Source organism: Amia ocellicauda, chromosome 22 (genome assembly GCF_036373705.1).
Source record: "Amia ocellicauda isolate fAmiCal2 chromosome 22, fAmiCal2.hap1, whole genome shotgun sequence".
NCBI classification, from domain to species: domain Eukaryota; kingdom Metazoa; phylum Chordata; class Actinopteri; order Amiiformes; family Amiidae; genus Amia; species Amia ocellicauda.
In genome coordinates, this window is record NC_089871.1 from 11,846,613 (window position 1) to 11,871,042 (window position 24,430).

The following is a 24,430-nucleotide window of genomic DNA, read 5'->3' on the forward strand; positions in this document are numbered from 1 at the left end:
TTAAATGATATAGGAAGAGCACGATGCACCAGATAGTATCTGGGTTGATTAAAAAAAAAAAAAAAAAAAATGAAATGAAATCAACTATTTGGAGTTTTATCCACAAACACATGAATGTCTGCAGAGAAATTGTAAATCGAGAACACGGGTGTTGAGTTAATAAAATGTCCCTGGTGAAAACAGTGAAGCTCAATTTTCCATTTCATACACGAATATACTTGAGGGTATCTGATGTGTTAGACTGCCAGGGTCACTCACTGTACATGCTACCATTCCATCTGGGTGGTTTATAATTGGAAGCAAGTTTCTTTAGAAGTTAAACTGAAGATTAACTTTATCCATCATCTATATTTCCTCCCAGTAGAGTTCAGATGAAACGCCAATAAACAACAACAACAAAAACACATGCTGCTGCATGCACAATACATTGCCAAAGCTTCCAGCCTCCCGTCTCCCAGACCTACATGCCCTGTAACTGCGGAGAGCTCACAGCACTGCTCTGCTTTAACCACTCCTCATTGTAGTTGTAATTCATGGGCCTGTTCCAATTCAAATCTGGAAATGAAACTGAAACTTCACTTCTGCAGAGTACGGCAGAATGCCCCATTCACGAGGGGCTGAGCACAAAAACACATCCTATGAGGATGAGCTTCAGGACATGAGCAAGGGCAAGAGGAGCCCGTCCGGCTCACTTATGTATCGGAGACTCTCTCAACCTGCCTTTCTGCTCCAGTAGCACGTGCCCCAGTGACACAGAATAGGAATAAAAAGTATTTAAATAAAAGGTTTAAAAAAAAAAACACTGAGTGACACACTGGGTGATCACTGAATTCTAGGGCCTCTGTTACCTACCCCCTTTTTTTTTTGCTGGAGGACTGCAAAACAGATTTAAAACAATAATAATAAAAAAATAATAATGAGAAGAGTAGTATGGGAAGAAAAAAAAAAGCACTGAGCCATGCGAGTGCAATATCCCCCAGCAGGAGCCTATTCCCAGGCCAAGCCCCACCCCAGAGAGTGAGAGCAGTGTGAGTAGAGGGGGGTGAATGAGGAGAATACGAGGCAGCCTGTGGGGGTCACTCAGGCGAGAGTAAATACCTCTGCCAGGAATCCCAGCCTCCCTGCAGCCCGCCTCCCCCGACACTGCCCTGGTCTGGGGAAGGAGAGGGCCGGGCCTCTCTCTTCCCAGGGAAGCACCAGTGCAGGTTTCAGAGCCAGCCAGCCAGCCAGCCTCCATACCCGGTGTCGCTTTACAGTGCACATAAAAGGCAGTATTCTCACTCGCTGCTGCAGAGATACGATCCGTTTCACTAGCTTCCTCATTCCGTCAGTGTAAGATTATACACTCACACATGTATATTGATGCATGCATATACAAACCAACCAAAATACAAAACAAAACCAACTTTTCACTATTAAACACACACACACTTTCACCCAAAAAGTAGGGAATGCATTTTCAATCTGATTCAGAACGGGGGGAGATTCCACTCTCGGTCAGATTTATTCCCAACGAATTCATGCAACATGTGCAACGTAACCCCAATGCGTTGGCATGTAAAATGGCATAGAGACCTGAAACACCGGGGACACTGGCACTGGTTCCTGCCCCCCTGGGTTTACTGATCCATATGCCCCCTATCTACTACTGTAAAAAGTAGCTCTCATTCCATAAGTTTGATTGAAGTTATTTACATTTCATGCATTTTATTGAAAAAGCAAGTGTACATGAATTAACAACCCCCCCATTCCCTCACTCTCTCTCCCTCAACTCCTCTCTCTCTCTGACTCTTTTTGCACCGTGCAGTGACTTGAAAACAAAAGGCCTTTTAAGAAGCCGGGACACTCGAGTGGCAAGTCCGCCCCCCCTCCACTTTTCAAACAGGCTCCTCTGGCTGTAATTAATTAAACAGCTGACACAAGGAGGGCATGGCAGTTAGTTCCTGGCAGAGGCCTCTCCTTCCGCCCCACCTCTGCGCAGCTTTGCCGGGTGCCGGGAGACTCGGCACTAGGCCACGACTTCGGCACCACCTCTGGCACGCCTATATTGTCGAACAGCCCTGCCACTGGAATCCCTTGGCATTTTATTTATTGGTTTGTTTTCGATCGCTTATGGGCTTCCACCAGACCTACTGTACTGCAGAAGGGGCTCGAATCTCTGTTCATCATGAGCAAACTCAAGGGGGAAGTACAGTGTAGTACAGACTATGAATCGCCATCTCCAGGAGTCCTGTCATACACTGTGCTTAATGGGCTACTCTCGGCACCATTAGTGCAAAACCACTGTAATGCATTTTAAATGTTCTGGAAATGCCCAAATTTATCATCTAGCCTGTGAAACTTGAGCAGAATGGCGGACTACTACATCACAATTGTTTTTGCCTGCTAATCCTGACACTAACGAGATGTTTTTTTCTTCTCATAAATGAATGTTACAAGTCCCGCAGTAATCGCTCTGCTGCCGTGATTTCCCCCAACACTCACGTTGGTGAGTCGCAGTACCAGTTCTTCCCATCTATTATGCGGTGCAGAGGGAGGAAAAAGCTGACATTTTGCATGCTGAAGACATAAGCTGCCTCAGTCAGAAATTAAATTCACACCGGTAAGTCTGGAGAATGAAAGGGATTTTGAATTTTCTGTCAAGACACACCCCCCCCCCACCACATACTGACCACGAGAATGAATAAATAAATCTGACTCGGACAAGCCGACACCCTCATCCTTATAGAAATCATGACTAAATCCATTACGAAGAGATGACCGGGCAGTTTTACACCCGGGATCAAACCCCTGCAGTATGCATGACTTCATGGTTTGCTTTCATCACAGGCTAAAGTTGATAAATGACTGGCTGGTCGAAAGCTGTGGATTTGCAGAAGTTAGTTAAACCCACCCCAAGCTTATCTGAGCGGCATGGCCAGTGGTGCTGACATAGCTACACCGATCCCAAGAAATGCACGCATTCAGATTCTGCACTTTAATTTGCAGCTGTTGGTCCTGCAGCTCATGAAATTTCAGGTTCAGATGTAATACTGCCTGGGATCGATTCGATTAAAAAAAGAATACAAGAAATTGAAGTGGCTGGATTTCATAGCGTGAATTTCAATATTTATTTTTAGTTTCTTGCGGCACGGTTCTGTAGTGTCCCTTATGATCAAAGAACACATCCTGACCCTGTATCACGTGAGCGAAAATCCCCAGATGGGTAGGAATGCAAATGCCATGCAGCTCAAGACATTAAGCAAAGTTGGGCACAGCAAAGTTTGTTTTTCCCCTGAAGTTTTTAACACAGCAAAAAGCAAAACCATAGATTAAACTGTTTTGCATTGATCGTGTTGTGATAAAGACCAAAGCAAGGGTGTTTGAATTTAGAGGACTAGCCACAGGTGTCCCACCCCTCCCCCCTCAGAAAAGTTTAATTTAATAAGATAGACAAAAATGAAAGGACCCTGCCTGTTAGTTTATAACCACACAAAATGAGCACTTTATTACACCAAAACAAATGGTACAGCAGTTGGAAATAACCCCCTATAAAAGCTACTGCTAAGAACGATCCTTTTGACAACACCACCACTACCTCATGACTCTATACGTCTCGTCTGTACACTACAGTAACCCAAACATAAATCGCTATCTAGCGTCGAGCAATTCCAAAACTGGTGGATTGTCCCTCTGCTGTATGACAGGGATGCGTGGAGAGGCATGAGGGTGAGCTGCCATGCCACTGAATGAATGACCAAACTGTGATTTGTGGCATCCTGGCACACAAATCAGTATGTCTGTGGTGCAGGCAGGGGGCCGTTTCAGGAGGAACTGGGCAAAACTGAACTTCCCGGCCATTGAAAACAAAACCAAAGTTGAAAGGTAACCGAGGACCGAAAAGTGCAGGCCAGTCAGCCTTCCCATGGAGCGTCCCAAATTGATCCCTCATCACCTTCACTTGCAGGGCGGATGTACTGTGATTGCCACCTTAAGGGGTGTCCAAATACCTTAGGGAACGAGTGAAGGGAGTCTTATTGATCCTTCACTGCTCCCTTCGACAGAGTGAACAAAACAGAACACTAATACAGAAGGGCTTTAGTGCTGAAGTCCCAGCACTCTGCGTTAAAGGCAGAGACAAGTACATTGGGAACATTTGGAAAATAGGCATATAAAATGTAAGCTAAATACAGTTGTAGATATTAACTTAAAGGAAATTAGGTTTAATATTTATGTTGTATGGAGTCACATATATAATATACAATTAATCTAAAATCATGACTTAAATATATGATTAGAAAGTACAGTGAAAACATTTCAGCACCTATCAATTGCTGAAGTAGTATAAAACTATGAGATGATATAAATGAACACCATATTTTCAAATTATTATTGTAAGAATGATATCTTCTTTGGAAGAGGAACAGTGGAAAATGCTACAGCAGTCTCCATAATTTCAAACTACAATCTGACAAGAAAAGACTGCATAGCTTGTTTTTTGGTCAAAGGTCAAGGTGCCGAATTACGACGCTGAAGTATGTCCCATTGAACACTCATCTCCACTCTGCACCCTACGCCCTCACTCACTCGAGCACAGACCGAGACATCAGCACGACGTCACGAGTAACATTATTGGAAGGGTGTAGGGAGCGAGCATGTGATCCGAGTTCCTGCAAATGCATCCCGCACACCCGGCCTGCGTACAGGAGCACGGGACATTCAGACGGGCTTGCTGCTACTGCCGGGCCTGTGAACGGTTCATTGGTGTGCTGTGTTCGATCTCTTCAGTCTGGCTTCGGCTTCAGCACTCCCTTCCGCTGCAGAGCCCTAACGCACGCTGCAGGCTGGGCTCCTCTGAGACGGATGCATTAGGGAGAATTTCCAGGCAGCGCTCATGACTTCTGAGAGGCAGCCTCTGGTTAACCCCTACCCTGTAGCCTGAAGTCTCGTGTCATTTGAAAAGGGAGGCCAGTTTTTGTCCATGCCTCTAAAGAGCCTCCAAAACCGCTGGAATTGGGAGCACAGATGCACACTCCTGTGAAATTATGAGGTTGGATAGAAAGCAGGTAGCGGTCATCTCAAGTGTAGCTGACCAGTTTTCAGTGGTTCAGTTTGCAGAGTGTAAAAAGACCATATTCACATGCAACTGAAAGGGATCATGGTACAAGAAATGGGGAAGCCGTTGGTTTCCTCTTAGTACGGCTCCGTAGCATTCGCCATTCGGTCTCGTTTGTTTTAAGCGAACTGTCCGTTTCCGCAGTGATTAAACAAGTTACGGGCCCCAAACTGCTATCCTCTCATCCTTTTATGAGGGGTTCATTCTTGTATGGAAAATCAATGTTGAGGGGGCGGATTCTTTTTTCTTGCTACAGTTTCTTCAATGAGTTTCAATAACGCCTTGAGAGGCACGCACTCATAGATGAGCTGGTGTGTAGCCAAGGAGGATTTCATTTCCTCAAAATCTACAGCCTTCAGCTAGAATATGCCCCGAGGTTAGAGCTCATTTAGAACGACTGAAGAACAATGCATTTTTTAAAGTTTTCCGACAGTACAAAAACAGGATTAAAAAAGGAGGGGTGGAAAGTAGGCTAGTAGTACTTGGCCGGCAGGCAGGGAGCTCAGCCCAGCCCGTTACAATGTGAAGGGCTCTGCATAACTGCTGATGAAAGTGCCTCCTGACTGACACAAACACGCATAACCAAAGAGGGCGTTACCCTTCACAGCTTCAGACCCAAGTGTCTACAGAGTTTGGTGGTCATAGTTAAAGCTTTTCAGCCTCCACCACCCCCATTGGCAAACTGGCATTTGACACAGAGGGTCCACTTGGAAATTACCCTGAAAATAACCTTACATCTCCAAAAGACACACTACTTTCCTGGAAAATGGGGACAGAAGACTTTGACACTTCTATGCTTCATTCTGGAACTCCCTGTTGCCATAACAAGCACGGATGAGAACATAACTAACTTTTTAAATAAATAAAATTCCCCTCTATATATAAATAAAATAAAACCACCTACCCCTTGGTTTCCAGTAAATCGGATCGTTGACTGTGCCGAACACAGACCCTGGAATAGAAAAGAAAAAAGCGTTAAAATCTGGTCATTATTATGGACATTCTTGCGGTGACCCAGCCGAGCTCGTCACCCATGGTTCAGTGGGTCAGCACCAGCATCGCTACAGTGGGTTCAGTAAGCAGCTCTGCCACATCCAGCCTGCGCTGCCTCCCCCCCGCCTGACACAGGAGGCAAACTAGACTGGACGTGCTATGCAGTCTCCACAGGCTACACACATCACATAAAAACCCGTCCGTTTTCACCGGTAAAAGGTGTGGTCTAATTTCAAAAAGTATTGTGTTCCCATGCCTTTCCACTTGAAAGAATTTAAATGCATAGTTTGTCACAGGCCTAGTTTACACAGCAGCCCTGCTATTGCCCGTGTAAACTAGGCCTGTGACAAACTATGCATTTCAGGGGAGGGAAACATTTTACGGTCGCTTGTGCTCATAGACCCTCCATCAGAGTGAGTAAGCTAGGGCAGGAACAGTACGAAGTGAACCGCACGAAGCCAGTTATGGTTAAGTGGTTTCACACAAGACCCTAATAGAGGTTCATTACAGCCCCGTGTATCAGCTGGGTTCCAGCCCAGGCCTCCGTCCGTGTTGGTGCCATAATAAAAAATGAATGCTGGCGCCAGGTTCTTGCTTTCTTCCTTAGATTTTAAATATGGCGATAACTGGTACATTCTGTGCCGATATTCGACATCAGTACATCTGGAGATCGTTTGTCCAGACGGTTACAATATGAGCCCACTGAACGAGTTTATTGGTATCCACACTTCCCCCCCCTTCTTTTTCATTGTTTCTTTTGCGTAGTCATAAGGTTTCATCTCCCCCAAACAGCATGCTATTCTGTATTAACAAGAAAACACAAAGTAGACGGCGAGTGAAGCGGACTACACTGGTTTGCAACCTAGAGAGAGGGTTTTGCTCGTTTTTGTTCTGTTGAATATTCCCACAGCTCAGATGCAGCCCTGAGTATTGAAACACACTCGCCTATTCTTACACACAGACAGGCACACACTTCTCATACACCACAGGTGTGAGCTAAAGACCTGGATCCTGCAAGACTAAGCACAGGCAGACGCAGGGCGCAGTGATAATAGCTTGTGCCTCGCACTAAATAAAAGCTCTTATAAATGTCATCCGAGAGGCAGAGGACCTTGCTCCGAGCACTCGGCTGCTTTAATACACACATATATTCCCCATCAAGCCTGCAAGCTTGCTCTGGCCCCGTTCCAGTGCTAACGTAATAGCCCGACTATGTTCCTGCTGTTTCTCCACGTACAGTACCGTGATGGGATGCACAAGTCATTACATAATCTCCAGTGAGAGACAGAATTGAAATGCACCACACAGATCGGCCCAGACTGAGAATTTTTAATCAACTGCCCCCAGGTCTCTCTCTCCCCTGTCTCTCTCCCCTACTCGTTCTTGTTTAATTAGAGGAAAAGATGCAGTCGTGTCTGACAGGCTGCTAAAAAAAAATAATAATAATAAAAAAAAAATAAACACAACTGGGCAGCATATTAAAATGTTACCATCGTTCCTCCTTGGTTGTACAGCAAAGCAATCCTCCAGCACCTTGACCCTGACCATACCTTATGGGCATTTTACCTGTTTGCTCACATTTTAATATTCATTTCAACCCCCACCCACACATTTTAACCCACAAAGTAGGCTTGGGGGGAGATCTTATTTCATCTTCTATGTGGTCTTATATGGCTTTATTTGAGTGAGAGGACATTGCAGTTGATTTATTTTGTAATATTTTATTTATTTGTTGAAAAGATAAACAAGACTCCAGGTCCTTCATTCATGTTCAAAATAAAGACCGTCTCAGCCTCCCTCTCTGACCAATGGGCTTCTGGCAGTGCAGCATTCGTCGGTACGGGAACATATATAAATAACAGCTCTTAAATGTATTAATAGGCTGTGGACTGCGCTTGGGTATTGGCTTCCCTGTGCTTCAGACCATAAGGGTACCCGCCTCGAGCAAAGGCCCCCAGGTCCCTGCTCCAAAAGCCTGGAGCCCCCCCGCTCTATCGAGAATCTTCACCCCACAACTGGGCGGCTAACGACCCAGGCTGATGAGCTCACATCTCTTAAAAAAATACATACATCAACTAAGGGCGCTGCATTTCAACTAATCCATGGTTGATTTGTCTTTTTATATTTACCTCTGCACACTCAACTACATATAGGTTGTGTGGGGTACAGTGCTCGTTTCAATAGTTAATATACTTACAAGAAACAGATGGCCGGTTTAAAATATAAATAAATATACATCAAATCTAAAAATGACTACAGTGTGCCCCTGAGTGTTCCACCACAGTATATGGCCAAAGAATGGACACATTGAAGTTGGTCTGGCTCACACACACACACACACACACACACACACACACACACACACACACAAATCTCAAAACATCCTTTGCCACAGCAACTTATCCTTAGCTTCCCACATGGTCAAATTAAAGGCAGCTCTTTTTAGAACCACCATCTCGAATTTGACCCACAAAAACTAACAAAAACCTACACCTGCCTGCCAAGACACCCACCCCAGGTAATCAGGATAGATTAAGCACCGTTCCCCACTAACTGTACACCGTGTTCACTCCAGGCATGGGGGAGGGGTCACCCCTGACAACGCTATGCAGGGCCAAAAGAGAAGAAAAAACTAAACCACGCCAACAAAGACCCTTCTTCCAACAGACTTGCTTGTTAAAAGTATCAGCAACCCCCTTTACAAAATGTTTCTGGCATTAAAGATTCTCTCCGCCCCAGACAGGGTACACAGCCAGCACAAAGGCACCTTCTGGGAGTGGTTTTTTTTTTTATTATTATTTTTTTTAACTGAGATTAAAGACACTTTCATGACTCAGCTTACACACTTCAGATAGGAAACCTGTCATTTCACGCAGGGCAAAAGGCTGATGACAAAACTCGGTTTAATGACTGTGTTTATATACGATTTTACAGCATGGTCATAATCATACAGTTATTGTACGCGTGCCATTTTACATTCTTTCAGCAGCTGTCTTGGTTTGCTCTCGTCTGTACTTGGAGAGGTACAAAAACAAAAAAAACAAAAAAAACAATATAAAACAGTGAATGAACCACTGAGAGGTTTACAGACTGATCGATTGGTCAATGCAGGCCTCTGCCCTGCGGATCAGTCTACAAACAACGCCATAGGAGACACTAACTAACATCCTGGCACCCCCCTCTGCCCCTACACCTAACCCCATCCCCCCATGCTGAAAGAGTGCTACCCTCAGCCCGTTCAGTTGAATGGGCTGCTGACAAACCACTATTGACTGGGACAGCAGCCCAGAAACTTCCACAGAGGTAGACCTGAGGGCCAGGCGGATAGCTCTGACACCGTGTCACTGTGCGGCCCTCACACTGTCCCCAGCCCGTCAAAAGGATGCACATTTAGATATGGATTGATTTCTGTCCGTGCAGGAGTGGGTTAGTGGATTGCAGCTCCAGGGGGGAGCATTTTCACTCGTTGTGGTGCGGTTACACAAAACGTTTTCAGTACATTTAAAACAAAACAAGGCCTAAATACTTTGTAATTGAGTGTCTTGCATAGAGAGATGAATGGAGCTACAGGGACGCATCAAAACTTTCCAGCAGATTTAGAACATGTGTGCTATTGGAATATGATCCGATCAGTCTCAAATTGATCCCCCTCAAGAATTAGTCTCAGTGCAGAGTAAGCAAAAGCTTGAGGGAGGGGGTGTCGTATAAATAAATAAAACAAAATTTTCCCTAATCTGTGGGTATTATTTAGTCTGATTCATTACATAGCTTTTTAGGTGGTTTAGCCCTTTGAAAAGGCATTGAAGGGACATTTCTCTTGGTCCACTAAAAACGGAGGTAAAAGAAGGTAGTTGCCAGGTTCCCAGCTGTCCCAACAAGGCAAGAATGAAACTGTCCCCTCAGGTGGGAGCTTAATTTAGTTGCCTGCATCAGTGATCTACCCAGATAGTCTACTGAAAGACTGGACTGCCACCCTGACTGAGCTACCACCCCTTCCTGCATCGCTGGTGGAGACAGATATATTGCTTTGCTCCGGATAGCCGAGGGAAGGTAAGGGGTGGTTGAGAGCTTATGCTAGGGAGCCACTGAACACATCTGCAGATAAATATGACGCACATGTGCCTTTGTCCCCGTCGTCCCCTCGTCCCCCCCACCACCCATCTCTCTGTTTCGCCTCTGTGGGGGGGGGGGGGGGGGGGGCAGTGCTTGGAAAAAATATATAAAGGAGATGTGAAGTGTGTGGGACTACTGGGCTTCATTAAAATAAATAAATCAATGCCAAAGAAAATCTAATTACCCCCCTCAACCTCTCAAAAGAACTATTGAGAGATGCTAAATATATTCATGCATAAATGTGTGGAAAGCATGCTGACGTACTAAGCATTTGATAAAGCTTGCATTAAGACTTTCCATTAAACTATTCACCTTATTGCCTGGGGCCTGTATAATGGGTGCTTGATTTACCAGTCCACGCGTAGAACATGCGCTTACTGAGTAGCGAGACATCGGTAACTCGGTCTTCTTTCGTTAAGACAACAAATGAAAATGCATGGGTTCAAACCACAGCGATTGTTTTACACACAGAGAGAGAGAGAGAGAGAATGAGAGGAAATAAAACTTTAAGAATCGCTGAGAATACATGAATGCAAAATAAGAACACAGGAGGTGCCTTCCTGGGAACATAATTCAAGAGCATGGCTTACAACAGTCATAAAAATACTTAGACTACTTGAGGGAACAGATTGTAATCATCCTGACTGTCTCCCTACTCATAAAACCGAATAGAAAAAGGGGAACCATTTGGTTACCAGATTGGGCATAAATAATACATATATAATACACTTCAAAGCACAGAAAAACTTGGAAAAGAAAAAGGGGGAGAAAAAAAAGTGGATGGTTGATGGCAAACTTTATATTAAAAAAAAAAAAAAAAACGAATCTGATGAAAGAAAAGTGCTATTTATGTGAGCTACTAATAATGGGACACCTCCATTTTCTGCCTCATAAACCACAGTGGCACAATGACTTTTGTGCCAAAGGGGATCTTAAATTTACTCTGTTATTAGTGATTGTATACGTGAACGATATCCTTACTGGCTGTCCTCAGTGCAGTCGACGTGCCCGTTTTACGATGTACCTTGCACATTGGGAATTACTGCATAACTTCAGTCTAGTCAAGTTAGTTAGAAGTACAGTTTCACATTCAGTTATTAGGGCAACTGCTATTCAGTAGAGGAAGCGAAACAACCAGATCTATTGGATATCAGTATGGTTCTATTTATACTAACACTCTGATTACAATTCATCTTTGCTTTGTTGTGGGGAGGGGGGTTTCTGTGCAAACGCTTTAGCCGAAACTAATGTCAGTAGACCCGACATAAAATAGAACCACTCCTCGTCAATAGCAGATCGCTCAATCTACATTTCTCTAGAGATCTGTAGGAGGAATTGGTCCATCAGCAGGGGGGATAAATAACTAAAATGTTTTGGAATTTCTAAAAAATTTTATAGCAATCCCCCCACCCCGGTCCAAAAAGTGCACCGTTACTCGGGCAGCTTCACCAAAACTGCAGCTGTAAACTAAACTGAATTGTTTGCATTTCCACTCAATAGCCCTATTGAACGCATCTGCATGTTTTTTTTCAATTTTTTGTTTTCCGCCTTCTCTGGTTCGTGTTTCCACTGGCTTCACCACCTCTGTTCACACTGCGCACAGGGTCAAACGAGTGGCTTCCACTCCCACCAGAGGAACCGCAGGAGGACTCAGATTGCTTCAGCTGTACTGCAGAAACAAATGCAAATAATTCCTACTGAATGAATAAACAAGTTTACATCCTGGGATTCTGGGATGCCAGCCCCAGCATACTCACACAACAATGAGCACCGCAACAAGATGATCCACTTTCGCTACCTCTCTAAATTGCACGCGACTCGCAAACCTGATGCAGAGGGGTCTGCTCCCTTGTGTGCTTGGTGTTGTGTCACAGAAGCATGTCTCTCAGATTGGATCTGTAAAACTCCTTCTGATTTTCAGCCGTTTTGCAACTCATTTAAATTCAATCCGGCAGTAGGACTCCATGCCTCTGTGAGATTTCTGCCCCAGCAGATCTACCTTTGCTCACACACTGACACTATAAATAAATGTGGCACAGTCAGGAACAACAACCAGAACCTCTTAACTACATCAACCAACCAGTGAGGAAGCTGGCCATTAAAAACCTGACTGGCTACACAGGTTGGCTCGTTGTTAAGGTCCCTCCTCCTGTGACCTAGCGATGCAATGGCACTGCCTCCTGCCCCCACGGGTTACTCTGGGCTAGTTTAACACTCAGCAGTTCACAGGCAAGCGGTCTGGGCAGCTTCTCTTTGAGACTGGAGATGTATCAGTTGTGGCTCTGGCCCCATTAGGAGACGGGGACATTCTGTTACCTCCAGACTGTTCTATCTGCCCTGGTACTTGGGTGGCACCCGAGACACCTCATGATGCACTGGCAGGATATCAAAACATCACGGAGGGGGGAGTGAGAAAGAGCGAGTCAGAGAGGGACCCTCTGGGAGACATTTTTGACATTTTACTGGATCTGCTCAGGCACTCGGGGCATCGTGCGCGAGTGTCAGTGAGGATGTAGGAGGGGGATCTGGCTCTGAAAGGCCACACATTCATGGAGACTTGGGGCAACCCCAGGGACCACGCATCGGTGACCTTTACTACCACGCTTTCCCTTCCAGGCCTTAGAGCACAAGCTATTGGACACACAGTCCCCTAGTACAGTCCATCACACCCATCTGATACAGCCACCAACATGATTGGTTATACCAATCCAGCCGATAATCTATTACATTATTTGCTCTCCTTATTATTGATATTAGAATACTGGTTTTAACAAATATCAGCCCCAGGGTGAACTGAAAAGGTCAGAGGTTATGTATTCCCATCATAGAGGACAAGCACAAAGATTTGGAAGGTTGCGTTTTAGTTTCTCAAACACAGGCATCAGTACCGGTTTAGGTCTGTTTTTTGTTTAGCTTTTTCTTGTGGTGTGAGTGTGTGTGAGTGAGATGAATATCCCCAATGCGCTCAGAAAGTGTTGATTTCCAGTTTCCTTAATACATCGGGCTTTTCCTGTCTGTACTCCCACTTGGGCCATTATTTATAGAAAAGGCACACAGCCGAGTCCGTGCTATTTGTGGATCACACTAAATCCTGTACCCAGATACTGATGTGATTTTATTGCTTTGCTTTTCACTACTCAAAACCAAAAGCCCATCTTCATTGTTAAAACATCACTCTACACTCCCCGACGGCCTTTTTCGCTATGACTTCCGCAAGGCTCAAAGCACTCCACTCGGCACACGACGTCACACAGCGTTGAAAATTATCTAAAAACTCCAGAACTCCTGCTTAGAATCCAAGAACAACACCGGCTGCAGCCTCACCCCCTATTGCTGCGGGACTTGGAGCCAGAGCTGACGAGATCACAGAACCTGGGGTGTGGATTGGACACGGACACGGCCCAGGGTTCGTTTCCGCTAGGGCATTGCCACGGAGTCACTCAACCTGGATCTCCGAGGCAATGCTTCCCGTTTACAGACTGGATCGTTTAGTAATTAGCAGGCTGTCAAGACAAGGATGGAGGGCAGGGGTGAGGTCCTCCTGTAGCGTTACAGCTTTTCTTAACTCTACACCAGGGAAGGCCTGGCTCTGCTTTAGGAAGAAAAACAAAAAAAAGCTAAAACAAACTTTCCCCTGAATTTAAAATATGACTTTTTGGTCTGGGAGGAGCAGGGTAAAGATGGCCCAAGTCAGGCACATCTCACCTTGAATCAGATCAGCAACTGTTGATTTGCGATTCGATCTCCTGCACTGAAAGCAAAGTTTTGGGGTTATGTTGCTCCTCTTTCTTCTTGTGTTATTAAAAATTGATACGTTTCAGCTTCACCACCACCGGTGAAACTGAAAAGGACTGAAAGGACAAGGGCAGGATATACATTTGTTTTCTTCACAAGACATTCATAACCAAGAGCAACTGTGACAGCGAGAGAGAACGAACCCTGAAGATGCGCAAGGCAGGCCCGACTAAGGGCAGTGAATCTTCAGGAAATGTCACAGCTGAACTTCCAGAAGGAAAAAAACTGCCTGAGGCGAAATTATCAGCATTATTATTATTATTTTTTTTTTAAAGATACCAACAAATGCAGAAATGCACTGGGTGTGTGGGCCTTGACAAAATCCCTAACCTAATAAACACAGATCCTGGACACCAACAAACAGGGGCACACCAGGAGTCACCTAATGGCACAAGACAGGAAGTGTCCGGGGGGTGCTGCGGCCCTGGAGCTGTGCGTTAACCTACCCTTTTCTCATCCTGCTCGGTTCTCCTCCTGTGACATGTGCCGGCCACAGGGCAGCCTTGGCATTCTCCTAATGAGAGAAAGCAGAGCTGTGCACCCCCCTTCCCCCCATGACAATGATATAAAAAGGAAGGGGACATGGTCTCGCATTTCTATGCCACAGGGAAGAACAAGAGGAGAAGGAAAAAGGAGGAGGCCCTGATTTCTTGTGCTCCTCGAGCTGCTACAGGAAGCTAGTGGTCATTCTGTGTGTGTGAGCGCACGCATGTGTGAGCTGACCAACTGAGATCAGGAAGGCAGCAGCCCAGCACAGCCAATCCTCTTCCTGCCCTGACCTGTGTTTAACCCCGAGACATACACAGCCGGGACAAAGTGCACTCTATCCAGCCCACAGCAGTGTGGCGTGGCTAAGAGCAGGGGGCGAGGACAAGCGGGACCATCCACTGGCTGTACTGCCCTTAAATACCCTCTTTGCCCAGGTCAATCCTTGCCCTCCCTCTCCAGTGTTTATTTACAAGGTGGCTTAAGGGTTCACTATTGAAACAGAAAGGCAACAAGACTCACTGCTGTACCACCAGGGTGACAAATAGCAATCTGGACTCTTAAGTGTTAATTTTGATTGATGGTTAACTGTGTGGGCAATTACTGTCCCATTGGTAAGATGACCATATAAACGAAACCCCTGGTCTTTTATATGGTGGGGGATGTTAGAGTGGCACATTCATTTAGAAGCTTACTTGTTATTTAATCAGATTCCTCCCCCACCCCCATTATTAAAAAGTACATAGTCCAACTGTGCTCTCAGAAACCAGCGTGAGACTATTAATAAATCTGTACAGTTTACTGTGACCGTGGGGGGGTTGGTTGATCAGCGTTCAGGGCCAAACACTGTGTAGCACATGTGTAGTACATGGGGTCAAAACATCCAGGCAGACATGCATCACAATCCTCCGACAACAAAGGCTGAGGAGGAGACGTGGCCGAACGCCGCCAGGCCTCATTATGTATTCGCCCGCTGTCTGACTCATTCATGAACCGGGATGCCTGCTAACGATCTGACAGAACCCAATCAGAACTAATCCCGGACTAGAATCCCAGATAATGGAGAAGTAAGATGTGTGAAACAAGCTTCTAATGAACCTCGCACGCCAGCCTCTCAGATGCCCTCCTTCATAATTGTCCGGGGGGGCGGGATGAAGGCAAGGCATTTAAGATATTTTGCTAAGAAGCCCTTTAAATCAAAGTCTTCTCCGTTCTGCGTCGAGAGAAAGCGCTGCTCTAATTTAGGACATAAATCCTTTCCGAATGATCTAACGTTTACAAATCTAAGCAATAGGTACAAGATTACAGCTTCTGTGGGGCAATCAATAGCCAGAGCGGAGGCTTACAATTATTGCCTAATTGAACACTAAGCGTTTATTTTAATGCTCCATTTCTTACTTTCCTTTTTGCTTGAGAATTGCCCTGTGCAAAAGCTCCGACCTGCAACTCCAATGCAAGAGTGCAAGATAAGGGTTTCCCTTTTCTACACAGATTAAAACACACAAACAGGTGCAAATCAAACATTTTATTCTAATGATGGTTTTCAAAACAAATATGACATTTTCACTTATCTATAAAGTTTAAGCTGAGCGGAGCACCCGCCTGCAAATCTCTGATGTTTTATCTCGGCAGATGAAAACTGCCTATGTGGAACCAAAATAGAGAGAGGGGAAAAAAAAAAAAAAAAAAGTTCCTTTAACCCTGTGATTTCCAGTTTGCGCAAAATCTCACAGCCACTGTAGCAGCATTTCTTACAAAAAGGGAGGGCGATTGCTTAACCTGCTGAAGCGATGAATTTACGGTCTCTCAGGGAGGACCGGCAGGGTGAGGAGGGCCCATCAAGACACTCTTTAGATAGCAGCTGAAGTTTCTGCTTTTGGAAAGGGGCCTGGGTGCTTAGTTGAGTCACAGCTAATCTACCTTACAGATCACCTCACTAGCAATAGCAGGGATGTACTATTCACATCCAGGCTTGTAATCTAACTGAGCTCATTAGCAGGACTGTACTTGTGGGCATATTCTCACTTTAGCAGTCTACTGCCCTGTCGCTGCCCCAGACAGACCCTTGATCTGAAGATGGTAAAACTCTGTAAAACAACCCATTGGCTCAAGAGCTGCCCTTTACCAGCATTTTGCTCCTCAAGCTAAAAGCATTTATCTATATTCACGTGTGAAAACTATAAACTGATCGTGACGGCTGTGTTGCCTTTGCACCCACTGCTCTTTTGCAACTTAAACCGACCTGCTTTTCTCCGCTTTGCGATTTTCCCTGCTCGAGATTCTCACAGGTACTCTCTCGTTGTGTTATGGTTAGTTTTTTGCTTTAATTTCCTGAGAGCTGCTGCAGATTTGACCACAAACAGTGTGGTTCGAGTCCTACACACCGTGATGCAGGTTAATAATTTCAGAGAATGGGCTTCCTGTCTAGGAAAGACCTACTTTAAACGAATGTGTGCTGCCAACCTGTCAGCTGCAACACAACCGAACTGCAACAATAAAACCCTTGCAAAAGATGTTCACAGATGACCTTCCTCCCATCAAACATAGCAGCATTTAACCTACTGAGCTGAAAGACACATTCGCAAATATAATGTATGAGATATACACACGTATATATACATACACATACTATGTTATCTATATAATAACTATATGGGTATACACATGCAGACACTCAAATGAACCGTCTTGCACAGACCATTTATTTATATTGCTTGTTTTGTGGTTAAAGACCAGCATGCACTGGTGGGCACAAACACTGGTGCTATCACTTTAAAAGTTCCACCCCGAGTGCTAAATATAACCCTGACTGAAGTTTACCTTGAATGTGAACCTCTGAAAAATAAATAAAATTTTAAAAAAACAGAGGAAGCCACAAATTGTAAACAGATTTTTTTTAAGATACCTCAGACACGTTGCACAACCGCCCGCCCCCCCACCCCATTCACACCTCACTCAGGGAAGGGCTTTCAAGGCAGCAGGTCTCATGTGAAAGGCTGCTTATGCAGAACAGACTGACGGTGGCTCTGATGAAGGGATCGCACCGCTCTGCCCTCAGGCATGCCAGCCTCACCCCCCACTTCTCCGAGGTGCACAGTTAAAACCCATTTCCGCTACATGACGTGATCATTGATCATGAACTCGAGCGCAGACAAAGGATTTCGATCATCCTGTGAACGCTCCATTTCCACTTGAATACAATGTATTAAATATACATGTATGTGTATATGGATATACAAGATAACCGCGAATAAGAAAAAGGGGTGACAAATTGTTGGTTTTGTGCAAAATGTCGTGACAGGGTCGGAACAGAATTTCAACAGTTCTGATGGTGAGGTGGGAAGAAAACAAAAAAAGATCTGGTTTTCATTTGCAGCTACACGAAACCAGGCTCTGGGATAATGTAATCGTGGTTGACTTTACACGCGTAGCAGGTATGAGTTACATATGTTCCCATTTCCTCTCAGCAAGACTCATGTGCTGCCATCATGACAAGGCACGTGGCTGGTACTTTTCCACTTTAGGGAAAATAACAAATATACACACACATGAATGACATTCTCCTAAAAACAAACGTTCATAAAACCAGAAGCAGGGTATTAGTGCACTTTTGTTTTGCTCCGTCTCCAGTGGGACAGATCTGGGATCAATCAGGTGAAGGCTGGTGTGATCAATGGGCAGAACAGCATCCCAGGCCTCTAATTGTATCAGCAGCTTGAGCTCCCGTTTCAGTGAAAGATTAAAAGATCTTAAACTGAACAGGCGGCATCGGCCCCCTTTTTAATTTCCTTCCCCTCAGTTGTGTGGTGTCAGAGCTTTCCTGGGGCTGATCTTATTTTGATGATTTCCCTATGGCTGTCAGCCTAGCTGTCAGACAGAACTGCTGTGCCAAGCTAAGCTGGCCCGTCTGCACCATGTGAGCCTCTGACCTTTGACCTCCCCAGGCTCCACCTGCTCTGCTCACTGCACTAGAGTCTATACAGGGTCAGAGGTTAAAGTTCACTTGCCTTCATATGTTAAAGAGTGGAGGATGGAAAAACACTTTTTTGGGAGGCAACCTGATGGAAAAGTTCAGTTTCACAAGTTCTCAAAGTGTGCTTTTTAAAAAGCTGAAGGGCACAGGAAGGGGGGGCTAAAGTTTGCTTGCTGTAATTAGTAGTTCTCCTGTTGTACTAAACTGCATTTTTCCTAAACCAAAGCCACTGAAAAGGCAAAATAGAGCCTGTAGATATAAAAAGATTTATATTAAGAGAACCCAAACAGAACATGCAATCCCACCTACAGTTCTACTACCTTACTAATGAGGAATAAACCAGTAAACTAGCCAGATCCCTTTCAAATTGAAGTGGCAGATCTTTAAAAAGATTGACTTCCGAAAACAACAAATATACATTTACAGAAGTCCACTGGGGGCCAAAGTGATGACAAAATAAACCCCGTCATTCTGTACAGACTCTCCATACTGATCTATACAAGCTGTGCATTGTGTCATTCTTGCGCACAAGCCCGTATGCTAGATACACATCTTCACAATGCACAGCAACTTCACACGTATTGTGCCATGCAAGACAGGGAATGTGATGATCGCTGCGTGCCCACTGACATGGAGACCAGCTGGCATGACACCACTCATCAAGAGCTTCACAAATCCTGGCCCTTTTCGCAATGCCTGTCTTTCAAAGGAGAACTGTGAATCATCAATAACGAGAACTAAATCTCTGCCAAATGTCTGGATCCTCTCGCGTCAACACTAGGCTGGGAGGAGGGGGGTGTGGGGGGATAACATACATAAATATTAAAAAAGGGACTAAAACACTCTCCTGCATCGGCACAGACGACAGCAGCCAGGTCTCGTCGTGTTCCAGCACGTTTCATGCTTCATGCAACCAGACGTGCGTCGTTTTCAGGCGATGCTCATCAGCCTGGTGAAAATACCACACCGAAAACTCGGAAATGAAAGGAGTGCACCCGACGCCTTCTCCAACTGAGCTACACACAGGGGCAACAGTCCCCATGACGGACTGCGGATTTTATAAATCATTAACTCCACTAATGCATAAACAATAGCCACCTAAGGAAGAGACCGCAGAGTGTGGTACAGGAGATTGAGAAAGTATAAACAAGAATAACTATTGTGATCAAATACATGTTTTTCATTAAACATTTTGTGCAATTAACAACTTGGTCTGTAGCTCATATACACCTAAAAATGGGATGACATTTTTGTCCGTGATGGAGAAGTTAAGACATTCATTTATGAATACATCAATTAATTTTTACTGTGAAAACACCCCCCTGCTATACTGCAGTGCCTATGCATTTACTTTAGGTCATCGGAGTTACTAAAGTGGCAGAAAGCAGCACGGTGGTAGAGCAGCGCTGGGGCAATCTGTTGACAAGCGACCGAGACTATTTTGGGAATGATGATGCAGTCCGAGGCATGATTAATACTTTATCATACTTCATTCATACTTTATCACATACATCTAAAGGTCAGAAACTGGATGCACCAAAACATGCGATTCGACCAGTGGGCTCCCTCGTGATGACTAATGCTGGCCCGTTGAGTTGTGAGCACAACACCGCAACCACCTGCAGGTGGGTCTGTAACATCACTCTGTTATCTAATGCATGATTCATGGGCGCCAACAGACAGGCAACTTCTCTAAACCCTCCAGCGCAGCTCCCACACTTGACCATAGGTGGCCCATACAAAGTAATCACGGTGCGTCTCGTTAAGACCAATAAAAGCTGCCAGGACAGAAAAACGCAGTGTAATCAAAGTCCTTAATTAAAGCTTGCTGGGAAAACGCTAGGGAATGATATACATGCATCTTTGGAGTAATTACAATACTAGCAATATGCAATTTATCCTTCTCAGGACTTAACCCCCCACCAAATAAAATGAAGACGAAAAAAAAATGCTGTTTAACTCCAATTACAGTACATCTATATATGGACACAGAAATATCCATATACAGTTTCCTTTTAAATGCATGCTTGGAGAAAGGAGAAAATACAGAAATAGACCTGGAGGAAGGGGTGGGGGCGCCGTTCACATTCCAGAGACTGATTTTCTTTATTCTGTGCAGGCAAAATGGTCATGCATTTCTCTCTAGACGAGACACTAGGCGACCATTTCTTTGGACGCGTGGGAGAAGCGTACGGTGGCCATCAAAGGCCTGGAGACGCATCCAATATACATTCAAGACGTCACTTGCACTGTCAGCTGCACCCTCTCACCGAGTTCTGCCGTCGTGAGGTTGAGTCACAGTTTGCAACACACCAGTGAACTATTCCTTCCACCCCCCATGTCATCATCTGCAAAGTTCCTTGTTTTTCTCCAAAGGTTTGAATCACCAGTGCATCCAGAAACCATACGGAGGTGTCCTTCACTGCTGTCATCCTTGGATTCAGTGGGACACCAGCAAAATGTGGCTCTTCCGGTTTGACTGGTGTGAACTACTGCTTCCCAGACAGAGATTCAGGGCAGAAGTCGTGGTATGAGAAGACCAAACAAACAACCCGGCAGTTCCATCAAATTTTAAGTGCAAATGGTTTGTGTTTTGTTTTTCACAACTTGCACATGGTGTAAATAATATTGCCATGTGACAGGTAGTTGACCATCTTGCACAATGGATTCCTTGAAATGACATCAAGAAGAAAAAAACAAACGAAAAAGACCTTTCCGGGACAGTTGGGGGGGGGCTGGATCCGTAGGCCTAAAGCAGGCAGTAACAATACTAAGCACTGACTCCACAAAAAACGATAAATCCTAAAACCAAAGTTTGTACATCGGCATCCACACACTTACAAACCACACATATAGGCTGAATGCGGATTTAACTAACCTGCCCTTCAACACCAGATGCTTCACTTATAAGGTGACGTGAACTACACTGTAGGCTTTTTAAATCCTTGTGTTTTAAAGTGCACAGCGATATCCCACAAGTCGACGAAAACCGGCGGAGTGTAGAGCACTTTGTCCTCGGTATTTCGGATTCAAAACGTCTTTAAATCAGGCTACTAAAACAATCCCTTTGTGTGGATCAGTTTGTGCACAGCTTCGGAGTTACAACTTGTTGCTAGTTGTTGGAGTCGCCAGGGACAGACGTGTGTGTGTGTGTGTGTGTGTGTGTGTGTGTGTAGACGAGACACACGGTATATAAGCCACTTCATGAAATAATCTTACGTCTTTCTTCTGCGGAAATAGCAAGTGATAAAGTCTCGGCCGTCATCGTGACACAGGATGAAACGATAAAATATGGTTAGATGTCCACGTCCATAAGGAAGCTCTCTCTAAGCCCCCGTTTCACTGGCTTTTATGTTGCAGGCGTTAGGGTTTTGTACATTTGCAACTCTATCGTTTTCATCTTTCAACTTACTAGCATAGCCAGCTCCGATTACTTCAGCAGAGCGGCTCGTTTTTGTGTCACACACACATTTTTATTTTTCTGAAACACTTGTTTAAAGGAGACCGGGGCTGTCCCAGTGTTTAACAGTTGATTGTGTACCCCTGTAAAGCACCGATCGCAGAAGGCAAACAGTACATGTCTGGGTTTTAATTTAATTATTATTCACGGAGTCATTTTCCCCCAAACATTTTCTGCTCCCGTTTTCTGGACCATGCCTAGAGTCAACACCCCACCCGCTCACCTCTGCTGAACCTTATTTGACTAAAATAGCAGCAGCTAGTTAGCGACTGGTTAAACTCCGGTGGGGGGCTTGATTGGCCAGCAGGCAGGTGTCGGGCTTTCACTGTAGTACAGCACGACAACTACCTACATGAATAATCCCACACCGACACAGCAACGCAAACCGCGGAGACCAGCTCAACACCCTCAGCTGCCTGCCTGCCTGCCTGCCTGACTACCGCAGGACTACAAGTCTTCCGGCGAAGTTGAGAAGCGAGACGGACCCGCAGCCACCGCTTACCTTGCTGCTCTGGTAGCCCTCGAATGCTCTTAAGGCGCTGTCAGTGAGTTTAACGTGAAAGACGGAGACGTTGCTGCCATTGCTCACTCTTCCGCAGGACAGTCCATAGCACTGCTCCTCCTTCAGCGCCGCCATCTTGCTTCCATTTCCACCACGCTGACGCGCCGCCGCCGTGGACGCCACAGACTCCCCTCCGCGGCCGCTTTGAATATTCATGAGGCGTGAGCTGCGTGAGGCGGGCGACTGCGACTGCGCGGTGGGGGGTGGGGGCGGGGCCTGAGAGCGGTCTTCCGGCCTCGGGAAACAGACCCGGCTCTGATTAATTATTCATGACCCGCCTTCTCGCCCCGCCCACCCTCATGAATAAGTGATGGTGCGTGTGCGGACCTGCGGTGCTTTCCTGCTCAGCTGTCGCCCACAGCGGGGCGGCGATCTGGCTGGCTGCTCGGCTCAGTGACCGGCCAGCGCCATTTATTTCTCCAGGGCCGTGTTTGACTGACACACAGGCTGATCTCATTGATTATTAATAACCCCGGAGTCTCCTCGATACGCAAGTGCTCCCTGGCAGGAGAAATGCGTGGGAAGCAGGATCTGAAGAAACTACAATGCTGCCGAACTGCGTCAAAACTACGTCACAGGGCGTCAAAATCCATCAGACGGGAATGCCCCGCCAATGAGGCAGTCTGACCCCAACCATTACAGCTACTTTCTTTCCCTTTTTTTTCACACATATATATACACTGTTTCAGTTTTATGTCCGAGTTATCTTAAAGTGGACGAAAATACGTATTCAAAAAGTTTAAATGTAATTAGATAGATGTGTGCTCTGCTTAAACATAATACCAAACAGTCCAGTAAATACTTAAATGACAGATTTTCTTTCTTCTACATTGTGTAACACAGATAATGTGCCTTATGGCTAAATAATTAAACTACCACAGCTATATGCAGATCAGATCTCAAATCTCAAAGTGAAAAACAAACGCAAACACTATTTCTGTGTATTTCGTAAATCGTACTCGGATGTGCTATTTACCAAGTGTGGACAGGAAACCCACTGTCCAGACCGGTAGGGCCAGCTCAATGGAGGGCAGGAATGAAGAATGCTTTCCCTGCACTGGGTTATGCATGCTAATCTGGCCTGTCAGATTATCAATCAATCAATAATGTATTCAATCAATCAATATAGTGCATTTTGCAAAGGAATCTGCCACAGGGCACATCAAAGAGAATGTATGCCTGAAGTACAAGTCAGTGTACATGGGGTGCAGTAGTTGTGAATTAACAGGCAGGGAGGAGGAGAGAAAAACAGAAGCTCACAGGGGAGAAAATAAATCTCAGGGGGTCCAGGGCCTAATGGCTGCCTCCCCTCCAGACAAACGGAAGCAAACGGCACACTGGTAGCTGTAAAACTGTAAAACTGTCAAACTGTCAGCCATTAGAGAGCTGGAGAACGAATGCGCACATGGCGATTAGGCAAATAATTGGTCTAAGTGTTCCAGAGCTCAGCTGGAATGACAGACCAGGACTTGCTGTACCAAGGCTTTCTGGGACCAGGGTTGTAGATGCCCGCCCCTATCATCTCCATTCACTCTCTCTCTCTCTCTCAAGTGTTTTAAGTTGCAAATAACTGATAGTTCAACACACATGAAAAACATGAATTTGGGGAAAAGAAACGTGCATAGTGAAACATTAAACTCCGACAGCCCAAACGCCCCCACACTGTTGGACGCACTCCATGTCCTTGCGTTATCCATCACACGAGACTGCAGGTGGTTCAAGTGGGCAGAGTCCTCTTCCAGTCGTCTTCTCACCCACTCCAATCTTAAGTTTCTGTCTGTGGCTTCTCGAGACGATTCCCTCCCAGCTCTCTGCTGAGGGAAGTCCCCCACCATTTGTGTTTCCGTACGAAGAAAAACCGGAAGTGAGAATTATAGCACCAGTTTTATTTTCCCCCTTTTTTAATGTGTTGGAAATATTTTTTCAAATCAGTTTCTATGATGAAAATATTAA

At 45.3% G+C, this 24,430-nt stretch overlaps 1 protein-coding gene across 2 annotated transcripts in view; it reads right to left on the minus strand.

Moving 5' to 3' along the window:
- The window catches only part of ell (elongation factor RNA polymerase II), a 36,629-nt gene extending 14,034 nt beyond the window's left edge, over positions 1 to 22,595 (minus strand). For both annotated transcript variants that reach the window (XM_066695416.1, XM_066695415.1), the window contains exons 1-2: positions 22,418 to 22,595; positions 6,000 to 6,047 (exon numbers count right to left, since the gene is read on the minus strand). In XM_066695416.1, the coding sequence (XP_066551513.1) occupies positions 6,000 to 6,047; positions 22,418 to 22,552 (183 nt within the window). In that variant the 5' untranslated portion in view covers positions 22,553 to 22,595. The remainder of the gene's footprint in view (positions 1 to 5,999; positions 6,048 to 22,417) is intronic.
- Positions 22,596 to 24,430: the final 1,835 nt, after the last annotated feature.